The sequence below is a fragment of the Tasmannia lanceolata genome, unplaced genomic scaffold (genome assembly GCF_043159265.1).
Source record: "Tasmannia lanceolata isolate RefF3 unplaced genomic scaffold, GAP_Taslan_0.1 ptg000019l, whole genome shotgun sequence".
In the NCBI taxonomy this organism is placed as follows: Eukaryota; Viridiplantae; Streptophyta; class Magnoliopsida; order Canellales; family Winteraceae; genus Tasmannia; species Tasmannia lanceolata.
The window spans coordinates 21,099,334-21,118,057 of NW_027518696.1; the positions used below are offsets into that span (position 1 = coordinate 21,099,334).

At 41.0% G+C, this 18,724-nt stretch overlaps 1 protein-coding gene across 1 annotated transcript in view; it reads right to left on the reverse strand.

Annotated features, from left to right (window-relative positions):
* Window positions 1-239: 239 nt before the first annotated feature.
* HY2 (phytochromobilin:ferredoxin oxidoreductase, chloroplast / phytochromobilin synthase (HY2)) overlaps window positions 240-18,724 on the reverse strand; it is a 28,649-nt gene continuing 10,164 nt past the window's right edge. Inside the window, exons 3-8 of the mRNA XM_077363161.1 lie at window positions 10,571-10,665; window positions 9,616-9,709; window positions 9,376-9,507; window positions 8,834-8,938; window positions 841-891; window positions 240-740 (exon numbers count right to left, since the gene is read on the reverse strand). Of these exons, the coding sequence (XP_077219276.1) occupies window positions 555-740; window positions 841-891; window positions 8,834-8,938; window positions 9,376-9,507; window positions 9,616-9,709; window positions 10,571-10,665 (663 nt within the window). The 3' untranslated portion in view covers window positions 240-554. The remainder of the gene's footprint in view (window positions 741-840; window positions 892-8,833; window positions 8,939-9,375; window positions 9,508-9,615; window positions 9,710-10,570; window positions 10,666-18,724) is intronic.

Sequence of the window (18,724 nt, forward strand, 5' to 3'; positions counted from 1 at the left end):
CTCTTATTTTGTCCTTACAAGGACTGTAGCCTGCCCTCTCTTTTAATATTAAAAAATGATAAACATCTAAATTTAATTTTTAGGAACATAAATATTCTCCCTATTGATTCACGAATATTTTTAAATGGGAGATAGTATCCTATTCCCTTCTTTTGGTATTGTAACTCCTCTCTTTGGCTGTTGATATCATTTTGGAAATGGTAATGAAAAAAGTGTACATAAAAACAAGTCCAAGTATAAAAAGGGCAATGATATCATCATGCACATATAAAAACTACTAGGAGGTAGAGATTATCTTCCTTTTTGTTTTGAGTCATAAAAATTCAGAACTGATCTAAGACACTATTACAATAATTCATCTAGGAAAACACATACATAGTTACCAAATTCAGATATAAGGAACAATATACACTACTAGGGAATAGAACAACATACAAGGAAAAGAAAACCAAATATCTAAATATCTAACCTGTTCTATAGACATTGAGATTAGAAAGAACACTAATAATCTAATACAGATTATAATACACTACTTGGGAAAATGATAAGATCAGTCATCTAAGAGTATTACCAATGTATTCTCCACTTGCATTCCATGGGCGAGTTCCAAAAGATTTCCCCATGATACTGCGGTTCTTGTTGATCGTTCCATCCTCACAACGATATTCGGGGAAGTAATCCAAAAATGTTTTGCTTCCAAGAGAGTGAACACCATTGAAGAGGAAGCTCTTTAGTAAATCCTAGAAATGACAAGACAAAGGAATGAAAGAAATGGAAAGAAAGTACAATGTGGCAATCATCGAAAGTTCCCATTAAAGCCTAATTATTCAAGGATCATACCTTAGCATGACTCTCTCCAATCAACTTCTTCAGAAGCGGATGACCAGGATCCTGAGTAAAACCAATCACATAGCCTGACGGGCAGGATTTAAAATGTACTCAAGTAATAAAAACAGTATTACAAGTGGATGAATACTAAATAAGGCAAGGAGCTGAACCCAAGTCAGAGATTGAGCAGAAAATAAAGAAAAGAAAAACATCTACACATAAAAGAATCTCATTGATTTGTTTTAATGACTTTCCTTGTGAGTCAAGGATACCCCCTGGGGCAAAACAAATGACCATAACTAAATGCTGCAATAATCTTACATCCAACACAATAGGGCTACAATACGAAGAATCATCTGTAGCTGTACAAAGTACATTCACAGGTTTTACCCACAAATGATGATGAAATTGGATGTAGGTAATGATTAGCCTTCCACATTCACTGGTTGTAAGAACTAAGAAGTGTTCATGATTATGTTTCTCTTTAAAAACACTTAAGATGAACCCAAAAATCAAGCAGAACATACAGAAGAGGAAGAAGATGACGTCTGAAAAAGTTCCCTTCATTCATCCATATGAAAATTATATTTGCAATCTTTTATTCAACTTTTGATCAAATGATGATATGATATGAGGTCGTTTGTAAATATTACTGTTAGAATAAGCTTATGTAGCCTGAGGGCATTATAGTCTTTTCATATTATATATATATATATATATATATATATATATATATATGTGTGTGTGTGTGTGTGTGTGTGTGTGTGTGTTAGGGCAAATACGTAACACATAACTTTTCATTCTCTAATCTCTATGTTAACATGGTATCAGGGCCCTGGGGTTCTTCGATGCCGTAGGGAACACCGTCGCTGCCGCCACCGCCACCTCCACCTTCCTTTCTGTGCCGTCCCCTCCCAGCCCTATTCCCCCTCCCCTCTTCTTCCTGCCGCCTACTCTCCCAGTCCTCACATTTGCACTCTTTTATTTAACTTTTGATCAAATGATGGTATGATATGAGGTCGTTTGTAAATATTACTGTTAGAATAAGCTTATGTAGCCTAAGGGCATTATAGTCTATTCATATTCTTTTCATTATATATATATATATATATGTGTGTGTGTGTGTGTGTGTGTGTGTGTGTGTGTGTGTGTGTTAGGGCAAATACCTAACACATAACTTTTCATTCTCTAATCTCTCAGTTAACATGGTATCAGAGCCCTAGGGTTCTTCGATGCCGTAGGGAACACCGCAGCCGCCGCCGCTGCCACCACCTTCCTTTCTGTGCTGTCCCCTCCCAGCCCTGTTCTTCCTCTCAGTCTTGATTTGCCCCCCCCCCCCCCCCCCCCACTCCGGCACCCCGCGGAAATTTTTCTGGCCGGAAATATTTTTCCTGGAATTTTGATTTGCACCTGGGAATTTTGATTTTACCAGCCCTGTTCTTCCTCTCAGTCCTGATTTGCGCCCCCCACCCCCCCAACCAATTCCTGGGTTCCAGGTAAGCCTCCACCGATTTTTTTTTCTAGATCTGTGATCTGCTCCCCCCCCCCCCCCCCCCCCCAACGTTTTTTTCCCCACGCAAGGGGATTTCCTTCCTTTCCTACCGGCCCTCATAACTTTGATTTATGCCTGATGACTTGAGCTTTGTCTCTATGGTTCGTTGTAGTTCCACAAGTATGGGGCTTCGTGCTTGTTCTTTCGGAGTCCTTCCTCGGTTGGATGTTTGTGGTTTTTCCCTCTGATTGTTTGTCTTCGTGGTGATTTGCTTGCCTATATTTGGCTACCCTTTCTTTGGGTGTCTGTGATTGTTGTGGTGTGTGTTGTTCGGTCTGCTTCACCGACATCTTTTTTTTTTTAGTTCTGGTGATAATTATGGCCTTGCCATCAGCTTTTTCCACCGGTTCAATTTCGTTCCCGGTGACCTCTATGACATCCATTAAGTTGGACGATGCTAATTACCCTGCCTGGAGTCGTTCTGTTTCTCTCTATCTGCGAGGTCAGGGCAAGTTACGTTTCATCACTACGGATCCTCCGAATTCGAAAGATGCTGGGTATGATAAGTGGAGTCAGGAGGATGCCCAGCTCCAGTCTCTTCTCTTTTAGAGTATGGAACCAAAGATTGCGAGCCACATGTTCTAACCCAATCAAAGGTGGAGGGGAGTCCATGTTTCTGCCCATTTTTTCCCTCCACAAATGGCAGGGTTAGGATGATCCTATAGGACTGATTTTTGGTACACACCCTATCCATGGAAGGGCCTTCCAAATGAATGCTTTGGATCCCCCCAAAATTGTGGGGCCACATGTGTTTGTGAGCTCCTGCTCAGATAAGCTTATCTAAGCAGCTTGTCACGGCCTTGGACCCTACCAAGCCAACCGTGCCGGCACTTAGCACTTTTCACCCCCTTGGTGATGCTAAGTCAGCCTATCAAGAGGAAGTAGGCACCGAAGTAGATGAGAGAGAATACAAGAGAAAATAGAGAAGTTGTATTGCACTAGAAGAGAGAGCTTACAAGTCTGCTTAGATGGTTTGGCCAAATGAGGCCTCATCTATTTATAGGCTTCCACCTCCTCAATGGACCGTGGAGATCAAATCTAATTAAAAGTGGGGATCGATCCTCTAGAATGTTCCCACCTCCTTTCCTTAGACATTTACAAGGAAGTTTCTAGATATGTACAAGTCTAGGAAACTCTAGGAAATTCTAGAAATCCTAGAGAACTCTTGGAAGTTCTAGAGTATTCCAGGGTCTTCTTTTAAATATCCTTTGTTTTGTAAATGGTCTATTTAATTTAGGGAGTTACACTCTCCCCCACTTATCCTAGCGACGTCATTGTCGCTTCCTTGTAGCGCCGTAGGTGGTCTTCGAATTGCCAAAGATCTTCTTGTGCTTCCTAGCTGGCCTCGCTCTCTAGCAGTCCCTTCCATCTGATCAGGTACTGTGTGGTAGGTGGTACCCCTCTTCTTCTCACAACTCGGTCTGCTAGCACCTCCTCAATCTCTTTGTCAAAAGACTTGGTCATAATCAGGGGTGCCCTCTTGGAGTTTCTCCTGTTTGGGTCTTCCTCGTCTTCATGGTAAGGCTTCAACACGCTGGCATGGAAGACCGGATGGATCTTCAAACTGGGAGGTAGGTCAAGTTTGTATGAAACCTAGCCTACCTTGCTCACAACTGGAAAAGGTCCTTCTACCTTTGTATCAACCCTTTGTGAACTTTCCTGAAGGCCTTGAACTGTTGAGGAAGAAGCTTGACCATCATCATGTCACCAACCCTGTACTCAGCTGGTCGCCTCTTCTCGTCCGCCCACTTCTTCATCCTCTTTCTAGCCTTATCAAGGTAGGAGCGTGTGATATCCGCTTGCTCTTTCCAAGACTTGGCGATATGATATGCTCCTGGGCTCACCCCTTTACAGGTAGTGGCGATCGTATGTGGTGTGAGCGGTTGTTGCCCGTGACAACTTCAAAGGGACTCGGACCCGTGGACTCACTCCTTTATAGGTTGTAGGAGAACTGCGCCACATCAAGGAATTTAGCCCAATCCCGTTGGTTGGCACTCACAAAGTACCTCAAGTAGCACTCTAACAAGGCATTCACCCTCTCGGTTTGCCCATCGGTTTGTGGGTGAAAACTTTCAGAGAAATGAAGCTCCGAACCAAGGAGTTTAAACAACTCCCTCCACCATTTTCTTGTGAAACGAGGGTCCCTATCACTAATGATTGTTCGCGGCAACCCCCAATACTTCACCACATTCTTGAAGAATAGCCTAGCTGCCTCCTCAGCTGTCCAATCTGTAGGGGGCGGTATGAATGTCGCATACTTAGAATATCTGTCTACCACCACTACCACTAAGATAGAACCAAACCCCTCAGACTTTGGAAGAGCCGAGATGAAGTCCATAGAGACGCTTTCCCAATGCAGCTCCGGTATTGGCAATGGCTCCAACAAGCCCCCAGGTTGCCGATTCTCCACTTTGTCTTGTTGGCAAACAAGACAAGTCTTGACATAGAGCTCCACTTCATCTTGCATCTGTGGCTAATAATAGGCTGCCTTACGTTGTTCCATTTAGGAACATAGATCCTTCTTCCCTTGGTGTAGAGAAGACCGTCCTCCACCCAAAATCGCTTGCTATTGCCCTCTTTAACGATCTCCATCAACTGCTTAGCCATAGGATCATGCTCCAAGCCTTCCTTGATTTGATTAATGGCATCACCCTTGGCTTTGCTGATAGCAGCCAACTCCGCATTGCGACTTAGCGCGTCCGCCAAGACATTTGGTTTCCCCGGCTTATACTGAAACTCGTAATCAAATTCCACCAAGAAATCTTGCCATCTAGCTTGCTTTGGTGTCAACTTTTTCTATGACTGAAAGTAGTTGGTGGCTACATTATCCGTTTTGATCACGAAGTGAGGCCCAGCAAATAGTGTCGCCAAGTTCGAAGGCAATGTACCACGGCTGTCATCTCTTTTTTCTGCACCGTGTATCGCCGCTCCGTGTCATTCAACTTGCGGCTCTCATAAGCAATAGGATGCCCTTCTTGCATTAGCACCCCGCCAATGGCAAAGTCCGAAGCATTCGTGTGTAACTCGAACTTCTTCGAATAGTCTGGGAGAGCTAGGACAGGTTCTTCCATTACCGCTGTCTTTAGATCTTCAAAGGCATCCTGGCACCTCTTGGACCATTCCCACGCCTTATTTTTCTTCAGAAGGTCCGTGAGTGGGGCAACTCTTGTGGAGTAGCCCTTGATAAACCGCCGATAGTAGTTCACCAACCCAAGGAAAGATCGTAGCTCAGGGACTTTAGTTGGTGGCTCCCATTCTTTGATTGCTTGTACCTTCCCTTCATCCATCATAAGGGTCCCTGCGTTGATGACATGTCCAAGGAAGTGTACCTCTTCCCTAGCAAATGAACACTTCTCCTTCTTGACGTATAGTTCGTTCTCCCTCAATACCTTGAACACAGTCTTGAGGTGTTCAACATGCTCTTCAAGTGTGTTGCTATAGATGACGATGTCGTCAAGATACACCACCACGAACCGATCAAGAAAAGGATGGAAGATCTCGTTCATGAGTGTGCAGAATGTGGCAGGAGTGTTGGTTAAGCCAAAAGGCATCACCAACCACTCAAAATATCCATATCTTGTCACGCAAGTGGTCTTGGGCCCATCGCCTTCGGCAATCCTCACTTGATAGTAGCCCGATCTTAGATCCACCTTTGTGAAGTACTTGGCTTTACCAAGCCTGTCAAACAAGTCAGCTATTAAAGGAATAGGATACTTGTTTTTATAGTTACCTTATTTAGCGCCCGGTAGTCGATGCATAATCTTAAGGATCCGTCATGCTGCTTCTGGAAAAGAATCGGGGCCCCATAAGGTGCCTTAGAAGGCCTGATCTGCCCTGCATCAAGTAAATCCTTGCGTTGTCTCCGTAGCTCCTCCAATTCTTGCAGTGCCATCCGGTAAGGTGTCATGGCTGGTGGCTTAGCTCCTGGCTCCAGCTCGATCTCGTGGTCCACTTCCCTCCTAGGTGGTAACCATTTGGGAAGTTCTGGTGGCATGATGTCCTTGTTCTCTTCAAGAACATCTTTGATTCTTTGGGGAAGGTCCTGACTCCCCTCATCGATAGGGTCATCTACCTTTAATGCTGCTAAGTAGGTGTCTTCCCCTCTTCTCAACCCTTTCTTTAGTTGCATGGCAGACAATGTCTTGGTGGCCTTGGGTGTAGACAAAGCAGGAACCATGCATGGAGACCCCTTCTCCAAGATGCACATAGTGTCATAGCATTGCATAGGAACCGCAGTCACCTTTCGTAAGAACTCCATACCAAGAACCACCTTGAAATCATCCATTGGTGACACAGAGAAATCCACCATCCCTTTCCACGTGCCAAGGCATAACTCTATCCCATGAGCTATACTGGCAAGGTGTCTAGCATTGGCGTTGACAATCTTAAGCCAACCTCCTCCAGTAGAGATCTTCAAGCCAACCCTCTTGGCTTGTTCAGGAGTAATTAAGTTGTGTGTTGCTCCCGTGTCAATCATGACTTGGGCTTGCCTCCCATTGACTGATGCTTCCACATACACAAGCCCCTTGTTTCCCATTCTCAGGGGTTTGGCCTTTTAAGGCATTTAGAAGTCGTAAGGAACCCCCCTGGCCTCTAGGCTTCTTTCAGGAGTAATAAAGTTGTGTGTTGCTCCCGTGTCAATCATGACTTGGGCTTGCCTCCCATTGACCGATGCTTCCACATACACAAGCCCCTTGTTTCCCATTGTCTGGGGTTTGGCCTTTAAGGCATTTAGAAGTCGTAAGGAACCCCCCTGGCCTGTAGCTTGGTCTTGGCTTGTCTGGGCCTCTTGCTCTTTGACAATTGAAGCTAAAGACCCAAGCTTCGGGCATTCCTTCATGAAATGTGCCCTTTTGTACACAAAGGGCTAACTTTGGGTGTAAAGGCCTTCTTCTTTTCCTCGTAATCCTTCCTTGAGGTGAACTTGTTATTACCACCCTTAGGTACTCCCGCACCTTTAGCAGTATTATTCTTAGGATTCTTGGGTTTGAAGGACTCACCTCTTTGGTACTCCGTGAGAGATTCTGCTACAGCAATGGCTTCATCAACATCCTTCATGCCACGCCGTTGTAGCTCTTGCTTAGCCCAATTTTGGAGTCCATCGATGAAGTAGAAGAGATCATCAGCGGGTAAGTTAGGAATTTGACGCATGAGCGTCGTGAATTTCTTCACATAGTCGCTGATAGTGGTCTTGTGTTTGAGCTCTCGTAGCTTCTTCCTTGCCTCGTAGACCACATTCTTTGGGAAGAACTGCCTCTTCAACTCTTTCTTGAAGTCCTCCCAAGTTCTTATGGTACACAACTCTTTGTCCATGTCCGCGTACTTTCTACACCACCATAGGATAGCATTATCGGTCAGGAAGAGGGAAGCAGTACATACCTTGGCTTGCTCATCTTTGATGTTCAAGCCTTCAAAGTATCTCTCCATTTGCCATAGGAAGTTCACCTCTTTGGCGTCCCTCACGCCCTTGAACTCCTTTGGCTTGGGCACGTCAGCCCTTGGAATGTCCTTTGTCCCACTGGTATTGCCAATGACCATTGTTCGCCCCTTCTCCTCAATGAATGCCTTAAGGGAGTCAAGTTGAGCCTGCATTGCGCTGATGACATCCATGACCCTCCTCTCCAAGCTATTCATGCGCTCAGATCGCTCCTCCTTGGCATTAAGAGAAGACTCAAGGTCGTCCTTTTACCTGGTCAAGCTGGCCTAATGCGTGAGACTCCAACATCTCGATGTTGTGCTCGACCTTCTCAAGGCGTGGTAGCATTCCCCCTAGTGTGTCCTCCATGATGCTTACCCTTCCCTCCAAGGTAGCAAACTCCTCGCCCCTTGCCTTACTAGAGGCGCGAGTAATTGTGCTCGACCTTCTTGCCGCCCTGTTGAGTTGGGTTGGGGTCCCTACCCCTTGTGGCCTCATCATGGTGTAATTGTGAATATGTTAGGTCCTATAGAATCAATATGTAACATAACCCAAACAACATAACTACCTACACTATCTATAGTGGCTTGCTCAGATAAGCTATCTGAGCGATACCTCAGAAACATTTTCCCTTATATATATATATATATATATATATATATATATATATATATATATATATAAAAGAAAATAAAGAGAACTAAAAAGTTTCAATACTCTAAACAAAGCCTAACACTTATGGACTAAAATACCCTCTAATGACTTAAAACTCCCTCCCCACTTAGAATTCCCGTAATACATGTGTGTGGCCTATTTAAAACACTCAGAACTCGAATAAAAAAAAAACTTTAAGTGATTTTGATGCGAAAAGATCGTGATATCCCTCTATAACTTAAGGGACTTAAAAAGGACACCTAAACAAACTTAAAAATTAAAATATGAGACCTAGGATGGTCCCCATCATATATGGAGGTGAACGGATGGTTTGATGAAGATGAGGGATATTGAAAGGATGGAAGAAAAAACAACTAATGAACCTTTTCTGCTCTCCAAGTCAAATATTTATGCTGTGCTTCACAATTACAAAGAATTCTAGATGCATTTGTCTCTGCTGCTGCTTGGTCCATCAATTCAAGCCATGCCTGTCACGAGCAATAAACTAGTTAAAACCCAAAGAATTTGAAGTATATTCAGTTGACATGTAAAACAAATTTACGATAATCATATTATGTTAAGATATCTCGCATAAATAACCTCAACAACTTGATTTGGGAAATATAAATTTCTGAACTTGAAAATATATTTTAACTAGTAAGATCCATTATGTATTATTGCATAACATACTACAGGAAAAAGTCACAATGAAAAGTCTCTTCATTATAGCGTGTCTACACTAATAAATTTAAAAATGTTGCCAACAAAATGTTAATCAACACAGGGCAAGTTAATTTCGTCTTCCACAATGGATCCTACACTTTTTGTACTGAGGTTTGCTGCCAGATATTATTTTTAAGTAACACAAGCCTTATAACATATATGGATTTCAAGGAACAATTCCAAAAGGTTTAGAAGTTTATACCTTAAAGTAATCCATGAATGCAGAATACAAAACATCATGTTTGTATTGGCTGGAAGCAAACTTGGTCCATATCACTATGGGTGAGAAAAATCTCAAAGATTCACTTGTTATCTTGTCTCCCCATGGTAAAAGCTGCATAAAATCTGTGTTAAATGTCCATTCCTAAACCACATTTATAAAATATACAAAAGGTACACAGGCGTGGCATACACACAATGTGGTAGTTCTAACATTTCTTACCTCAGCATACTTTTGGCCAAGAGGCACTAAGCTTTTGTAGTACTTCTCCCTGTATTCCTTTCCAATGATGACATCATGCAAAGGATTGAGATCCCTAGAAATGATGAATCAATGTGGTTAGGTATTGTCTGTTGGACAACATTATTTGGTCATGTCCAGCGTAAATTGGTCCGTATCAGGCAAGCTCGGCTCATTGACAGACGTACTATGATTCCAGACCCTAGGTTACTTGGAAGCAGAAAATTTTCTGACAAAATGAACATGGCAGTTTTGGTAAAAATTAGACTGGTGAAACCAGCATTTTCTCCAACAATAATGACCTTTTATGAAATGTAAAATTAAGACTGAATTGCTAGTTTCATATTGCAAGAAAATAACAGGGGGGGGGGGGGGGAGGGACGGGGGATGAAAAGGGAAAGGGATATTATACTTTAATTTGAAAATATGAAAAAGGAGCATCATACTTTAGTGGTCAGGAATTCAGGATAATGTCAAATTTTGCTAAGCATCCATCAATTGAATCAACTAATGTCAAATTTTCAAGGATGTTTCTATCATCGTGAAACGATCAGGGTGTTTACAGATGCTCATTGGAAAATAGGGAGATCATAGATATCATTCAGATATGCATCACTAGGAGCTACAAAGGAATGCAGCAATTCAAAATGTGCCTTTCTGACTTTCAATGGAAGAAGAATAAAACAACAAAGAACAATCAAAGAGTCAAACTTATTTATCTCTACCCAATACCTTGCATGGCAACTATTAAAGGTTCTAAGTGTTAAATGAGAATTAAAGACAACAAAATATCTCTGGAGGTTCATTGAGTTGAATTTGCTAACTAAAATGAGGTAGCTGTTCAAAGACTTGGTCAAGCCAGTCAAAAGGAAAATCAGCAACTTGTACAAAAGCAAATAATTCTTGAGAAAATTGGCTCTACAAGTCAGTAACTCACAAGACAACTATATTCGTGGTAGCACCAGTAAAGAAGTTTGCACAAAATATTGGTAGATCGAATTCTGGTTCAGGGAATGCAGCAAAATCCAAAACCTGCAGAAGGAAGGTAGGGAAGAGATAATTCAGATAGAAGAAACCTACACTTAAGATCGAACTTTCTTGGGTACCAATTATATAGAAAATAACCTGCTCTAACACCAATTAGAGTGCCGCAAAAATAAAATAGCTATCACAATTTTCAAGTTAAATTCATCCCTGAAAGGAAACCAAGCACATATCTCAATAAAAGACAGGATATAGAGCAGTATATGATGTTATTTCAAAGAGAAACAAATTAATGCGGGTGCTTAAGAGGGAAGAAGAAGAAAAATAGAAATCAAGAACATAACAAGAGAAGAAGAAGAAAATGGGAGCAATGCTCAACCTAATTGATATTCCATCAATTACATAAGTTTATCAACATCAAAAATCCCCTCTCAAGATAGTTTCTAACTCTTTAAATAAAAGAAAACCAAAGCAAATTCGTTGAAGCTCCTCCACTAGCTAGCTTAGGGACTAACATAACATTAATTGCATAGGAACTCACTAACTTTGATTGTTTTGGGAACCCACAGACACAGTTCACAAAAACTGCCATAACTTTCTACCCTCTTGTCCAATTTTCAAGCACAAATACTTGTTGGAAAGATCTCAAAGAGACCTACAACTTTGTAGTCTACCACTTTCCATAATTCTAGCATTTAGAGGTCCAAAAAAAGAGATTCAAAAACGGGCCAGCAACATTACTACAGGATTGCACCTTGGAACTCCACCAAAAACACCTAGGCTTGACATGGCTGCCATGTTGGCACTACATCATCATCTCCGGGTGAGAAAGAACTCGCCCACGAGTTCTCATCAAGCTCTCCATGATAACTTGTCAAGTCTTTGACATTGAAAGTTGGATGAGTATTGATATTTGGAGGGAGCTCAATCTTGTATGCGTTGTTGTTGATTTTCTTGAGAATTTGACATGGACCAATCTTCTTCTCCTTGAGCTTGTTATAGGATCCGGCTGGAAATCGTTCCTTCTTCAAATAAACCCACACAAGATGGCCTTCATTGAAGATTTTGATTCGGCGATGAGTATTGGCCGCTTGCTTGTACTTCTCGGTATTTTCTTCAAGATTCTTCTCCACTTCTTCATGAATCTATGTCATGGTAGTAGCAAAATCTTTCGCCTTCTTGTTGGACAACGATGGATCGGGAATGGGTGCAAGATTAAGATAGTGTTTTTGAGTTTTTCCATAAATCACTTCAAATGGGCTCTTACCGGTAGAACGATTCACAACATAATTATAAGAAAACTCCGCTTGAGGGAGCACCATATCCCATTGCTTGGGCCTCTTTGCCCCCAAACTCCTAAGCAAGTTTCCCAAAGTTCGATTCACCACCTCGGTTTGTCCATCGGTTTGAGGGTGATAGGTGCTACTATAGAGCAAAAGAGTACCGATTCTTTTCCATAAGCATCTCTAAAAATGACTAAGGAATTTAGTATCCCTATCCGAAACAATGGACTTCGGAACACCATGATGCTTAACTACCTCATTGAAATAAAGATTAGCAACATAAGAAGCATCCATAGTCTTCTTGCAAGGAATGAAATTGACCATTTTAGAGAAGCGATCAACAACTACGAAGATGGAATCATTACCTCTTTGAGTTCTCGGCAAGCCAACCACAAAATCCATACTAACATCTTCCCATGGAGCATTAGGAAGTGGAAGTGGAGTGTAGGTACCGGTGTTTTGAGTTTGTCCCTTACATGTTTGGCATATTCGGCATCTCTTCACATAACGCATCACATCTCGGTAAATGGTCGGCCAAAAATACTTTTCTTTCACTAGCAAAATAGTTTTGTCTCTTCCAAAATGTTCTCCCAAACCTCCCGAATGTAGTTCTTTTATAACATACTCTCTAAGGGAGCATTTTGGAATGCATCAGCGACTCCCCTTAAAGAGAAAATCATCTTGAAGAAGATAATCTGCATGCTTCCCTTCTTTGCAAAGCTTCCAAATTTCACCAAAGTCTTCATCATTTGCATACGTGTCTCTAATGGTATCAAACCCTTCAAGTTGCATACTCACGGAATTAAGAAGAGCCACTCTTCTACTAAGAGCATCCGCCGCTTGATTGCACTTTCCGCTCTTATGCTTTAAGCCTTTAACACAAAAGTATATTTTTGTAAGAAAGAAACCCACTTTGCATGTCTTTGATTTAGGCTTCCTTGATTGTTGATGTGCTTGAGAGCTTCATGATCGGAATTCAAAACAAACTCCCTTTGAACAAGATACGATCGCCAATGCCGAAGTGCTTGAACAATGGCATAAAATTCCACATCATAGGTAGAGTACTTCTTCTTTGCTTCATTGAGTTTTTCACTAAAGAAGGCAATGGGATGACCTTCTTGGCTAAGTACTCCGCCAATGCCAACATGAGAGGCATCACAATCAACCTCGAACATCGTCTCAAAGTCCGGCAAAGCAAGCACAGGAGCACTAGACAACTTGCCCTTTATAAGTTGAAAACTCTTTTCGGCTTCCATAGTCCACCTGAACCCATCTTTCTTCATGCAATCTGTCAAGGGGGCTGATATAGTGCTGAAATTTCTTATGAATCGGCGATAAAATGAGGCCAATCCATGGAAACTCCTCACTTCTTGCAAGCTCTTTGGAGTAGACCATTCTTGGACAACTTTGATCTTCTCATCATCCACTCTAATCCCTGTTGAAGTCAAAACAAAGCCTAGGAAAGCTAGGCTAGTTGTCATGAAAGAACACTTTTTGAGGTTTACATAGAGTTTTTCACCTCTCAAAGTGGTTAGAATAACCTTCAAATGTTCTACATGCTCACTTTTATCATGACTATAAATAAGAATGTCATCAAAATAAACAACAACAAACTTTCCAATGAAAGGGCGAATGACTTGATTCATTACCCGCATGAAGGTACTTGGAGCATTGGAGCGACTAAATGGCATAACAAGCCACTTATACAAGCCTTCACATGTCTTGAAAGCGGTCTTTCATTCATCACTCGGCTTGCTTCAAATTTGATAGTAGCCGCTTCTAAGATCAATCTTGGAAAATATCTTTGCACCGGCAAACATGTCAAACATATCATCAATTCTTGGAATGGGAAACCGGTATTTGATAGTGATCCGGTTTATGGCACGACTATTCACACACATATGTCATGTTCCATCTTTCTTTGGAATAAGTAATGCCGGCACCGCACAAGGACTCATGCTTTCTTTGACGTAACCTTTCTTCAACAACTCCATGACTTTCTTATTCAACTCTTCATGCTCTTTAGGACTCATACGGTAGTGAGCCTTGTTGGGAAGATTAGAACCGGGAATCAAATCAATTTGATGTTGAATGTCTCTTAAAGGAGGGAGTCCATTGGGCAACTCATCGGGTGTGACATCCTTAAATTCCTCCAAGAGAGGTTCTAATTCACTAGGCATATTAAAGGACATTCCCAAATCTTTCGCCACTAGCATGTAAATGACACCACTACTCTCACTTTTTCTTGCAAACATTGATGAAGTAAGAAAATTACTACCCTATTTTTGTAAAGATTTGGGTGTCTTTTCCTCCTTACTAGGCAAAAGAACAATCTCCACTTTTCCCATTCGAAAGGTATATGTATTTTTACGACCATCATGGGTAACATTTCTATCATATTGCCATGGCCTTCCTAAGAGTATGTGACACACACCCATAGGGACAACATCACACCAAACTTGATCATGGTAATTCTTACCCATAGAAAATGAAACTAAACATCGTTTAGTAACTTTTACCTCATTACCCTTAAACCATGCAATCTGATAGGGCTTTGGATGTGGTTCGGTTTTGAGCTTGAGCTTGTTCACCATGTCATGAGATACGATGTTCTCACAACTCCCACCATCGATCACAATGGTGCAAACCTTGTCATGAGATTTGCATCGAGTCTTGAAAATATTGGAACAGAGCCAATCATCATCGGATTCAACCTTTGGTGTAGCAAGTGTTCATTGGATCACCAAGCTTTCTCCTTCTTCGGGTTCGATTTCTTCATATTGTATGTCATTTTCCTCATCATATATGGGCTGATTTGAATCTTCAACAAAATTATCACCATTTTCTTCATCACCGAAGGCCACTACTTGCCTCTTTGGATAATCTTTGAAACGATGGCCAACTTGACCACACTTGAAACAAGCATTTGAATTGTTGGGGCGATTGGGCTGATTTCCAACTTGATGTGTAGGGGCTGATTTTGTAGAATTTTTGTTGAAATAGTCGGACCTTGACTTTGTACCTCCAACATGTGAAGATTCACCTTTAGAAGAAGGATAGAGACTACGAACATCCACATACTTTTTAGCACCACGACGAGAAAGCTTAGCCTCCACCTTCAAGGCTAGTTGATAAGCATCATTGACGCTCAATGATCAGTGCATTTCCACCTCATCACGAATGGAAAACTTCAAACCATCAACATACCTTGCCACAAGTTGATCTTCACCCTCTTGAATATCATTACGAGCCATGAGTTTGTAGAATTCTTTGGTGTAGTCCAACACACTCTTGGATTCTCAGCGTAGGTTGTTGAATTGAGAAAAGATAATTTGGGAAAAATCCAACGGAAGAAATTTCTCCTTAAGCCTTGACTTCATTTTCTCCCAAGAAGAGATCTTACGCTTTCCTTTGCGGATTCTCATCTCTTGAACCTTATCCCACCATGTTGAAGCGTAGCTACAAGCTTCACACGTTGGCTTTCGGGTGTCTCCTTGTAATCAAAGAACTTCTCAATGGCACTAAGCCATTCAAGAAACTCTTCGGGTTGTAGACGACCATAGAACTCCGGCAAGTCAATCTTGACGGTGTCAAAATCACGATAGAACCTTCCCAACCTAGCCTCTTCACGAGTATTGGCGAAGGGATTCACATCGGATTCATCACTAGAACCTCCACGGCTTGATCTACCATGCTCACTACGAGCCTCTTGGCGTTCAAGTCACATGGTAAATTGCTCAACTTGTCTTCGAAGTGCTTGAAGTTCATCATCTCTTTCATTTCTCAAATCTTCCATCATTTGGTTACCACGCCTTCCTCTACCTCTTCGTGCCGCCATGAAAATTAAATCGAAGCTAGCCCAAGAGAGTAACGTTGGCTCTGATACCAGATAATGCGGGTGCTTAAGAGGGAAGAAGAAGAAAAATAGAAATCAAGAACACAACAAGAGAAGAAGAAGAAAATGGGAGCAATGCTCAACCCAAATGATATTCCATCAATTACATAAGTTTATAAACATCAAAAATCCCCTCTCAAGATAGTTTCTAACTCTTTAAATAAAAGAAAACCAAAGCAAATTCGTTCAAGCTCCTCCACTAGCTAGCTTAGGGACTAACATAACATTAATTGCATAGGAACTCACTAACTTTGACTGTTTTGGGAACCCACAGACACAGTCCACAAAAACTGCCATAACTTTCTACCCTCTTGTCCAATTTTCAAGCACAAATACTTGTTGGAAAGATCTCAAAGAGACCTACAACTTTGTAGTCTACCACTTTCCATAATTCTAACATTTAGAGGTCCAAAAAAATAGATTAAAAAACGGGCCAGCAACATTACTGCAGGATTGCACCTTGGAACTCCACCAAAAACACCTAGGCTTGACATGGCTGCCATGTTGGCACTACATCACAAATAGATAAAAAATAAAATTAACTTGAAAAAACTTCAAGCCCGTAATTAATAAGATCCCAAAAATATTGTCTAACATCGTATACAAAAGCTGCCTTTCAGTGCCAAAATCCATTCCCTCGCACAGAAAAACACTAGACCTTTCCTAAAGACTTTAAAAAGCTTCTAAACAGTCCCCATTTATTTTTATTTTTTTTAAAGTTAGCTTCTAAACAGTCCTAAACAAGCTAGAATTCATAAACCAATTTATTGTAACATAGAAAGATATAGCGTCAAATTTACCATCCAAATTTTCAAATGAGATGCAACTTAAAACCAAGATTTTAAATTTCGGTTCCGGTCGCCATGGAAATGGAATCATTTCAGCTCCGGTTGGAAATTTCGGTGGAAATCCTATAAAGCCACGAAAACACATGCAAATTATAGAATTTAAAAAATGAAACTTCATAAAATGCTAGAATAAGCACAAATACACAATCATCACATAAGCAAGACAACCATCCATAATGGTTTAAAAACATCGAACACCTAGTGATATGCACTGTCGTGCATCTCTGATAATTTAGTATATCCCAAATTTCACATGTAATTCAAATAAATAGTTATACATAATACATGCACCACATTTCGCATACAAATACACACACACACACACACACACACACACACACACACACACACACACACACACACTGATATAGTATGCCACTATTACACTTACGACTTTGGTTTATGCAATTCAATAGTTCCGGTTTCGGTTTTGGTGGGGATGGAAACGGAAATATTTAGGTCATTTCTTGTCAGTTTCGGTGGAAATTTAAAACCATGCTTAAAACCCAGCTAAACTAACCCTAAAAAACAATTAAGACTCATCATAAAGACCTGCAAATAAGAATAATAAACCCTGAAAATTAAGACCAAAAGGATCCCTCTAGAACCCTATCATGTTCAATTTCATAGTTGAAGAACCTAGGGCTTGCACTGTACAAAGAAACTAACGATGGGGAGGAAGACGAACAAGGTCATCTTGATGCAAATGGACAATGTATACCCATATAGAAGGGTAAAGTTTGTAGGCTTAAGAAAGTTATTTATGTCCTCAAGCAATCTTCTCGGGCCTTGTTTGACATATTTAGTTCAGCAATGACTTTCATAAGGTTCAAAGAAGCTATGTTAATAACTATAAAAAGAGATGAGGAGCAGTATAATACTAGTGGTGTGTGTGGAAGATATTGTGATAATGGTGATAATGCTTAGGCTATTCTGGAGTTGAAATATCATCATGGAAGAGTCTTTACATCAAAGACACTGGTCCAATCAAGTATTTATTGGGGATTGAGGTAGCTAGATCAAAATGTAGGATTTTTACAAATCAACGTACGTATGTTCCCGCTTGTTAAAAGACATAGGTAAACCAGGAGCAAAGCCACTTGTGACTCCTATATGACATAATCATAAGCTTCATGACTAGCAAGGGGAGTTGGCGAGTGGTTGGGGATTCTATAAAAAACACGTAGGAAAGGTGATTTATCTCACCAGTACTCGTCCAGATATTGGGTATGCTCTGAGTGTGCTTAGTCAATTCACACATGCACCTCATATTGATCATCTTGATGTTGTTAACAAGATTTTGAGGTATCCAAAAAGAGCTCTAGGAAAAGAAATTCTATATAAAAATTATGATCATATGGATGTAGAGGGATACTCTAATGTTGATTGGTCTGATTCTCACACGGAACGATATCTGCAGGTGGATATGCACATTTATTTGAATAATGTGCCACCAAGAAGAGTAAGAACTAAGAAGCAATGAAGCTGTCATTAGAACAAGTGATGATGTTGAATACAGAGCTATAACCCATAACACTTGTCAAATTATGTAGCTTCAAACTCTTCTTAAAGAATTGCAGATAGAAATTAACACTCCTGTTAGATTAAATTGTAACAACCAAGCAGCAACCCATATCACCTTCAACCTACTGTTTTAAGAGAGAACCTAGCACATGGAAGCATACTTTCAAAACTTCCCCGTTTCATCATTGACTCGACCAAGTCGACTCCTTTTAACCTTGGCCACATTCTTCTCCAAGTCCGCATTTTGTCCTTCATGTCAATCAAAACTCTGACTCTCCTGAATACTCGATCGCAGCAACCAAGTACTCGACCGAGCTAACCAATTTTTTGGCCGCTTCAACCCAGTACTTAGTCACGTAGCGCCGAGTCAACTAGGATTTCTTTAGCCGCATTTTGACTCACATCCGCGTTTTGAAACATTGCATGTGTTAGACATTTAGGCGTATTACTGTCATTTATATATTCCTATTCATATAAATATAATATACTGTGGAGGGAGGGGCAACTCTCTCTTCTCAATCTCCATCTCCACCCATCTCTATGTAAATCTAACATGG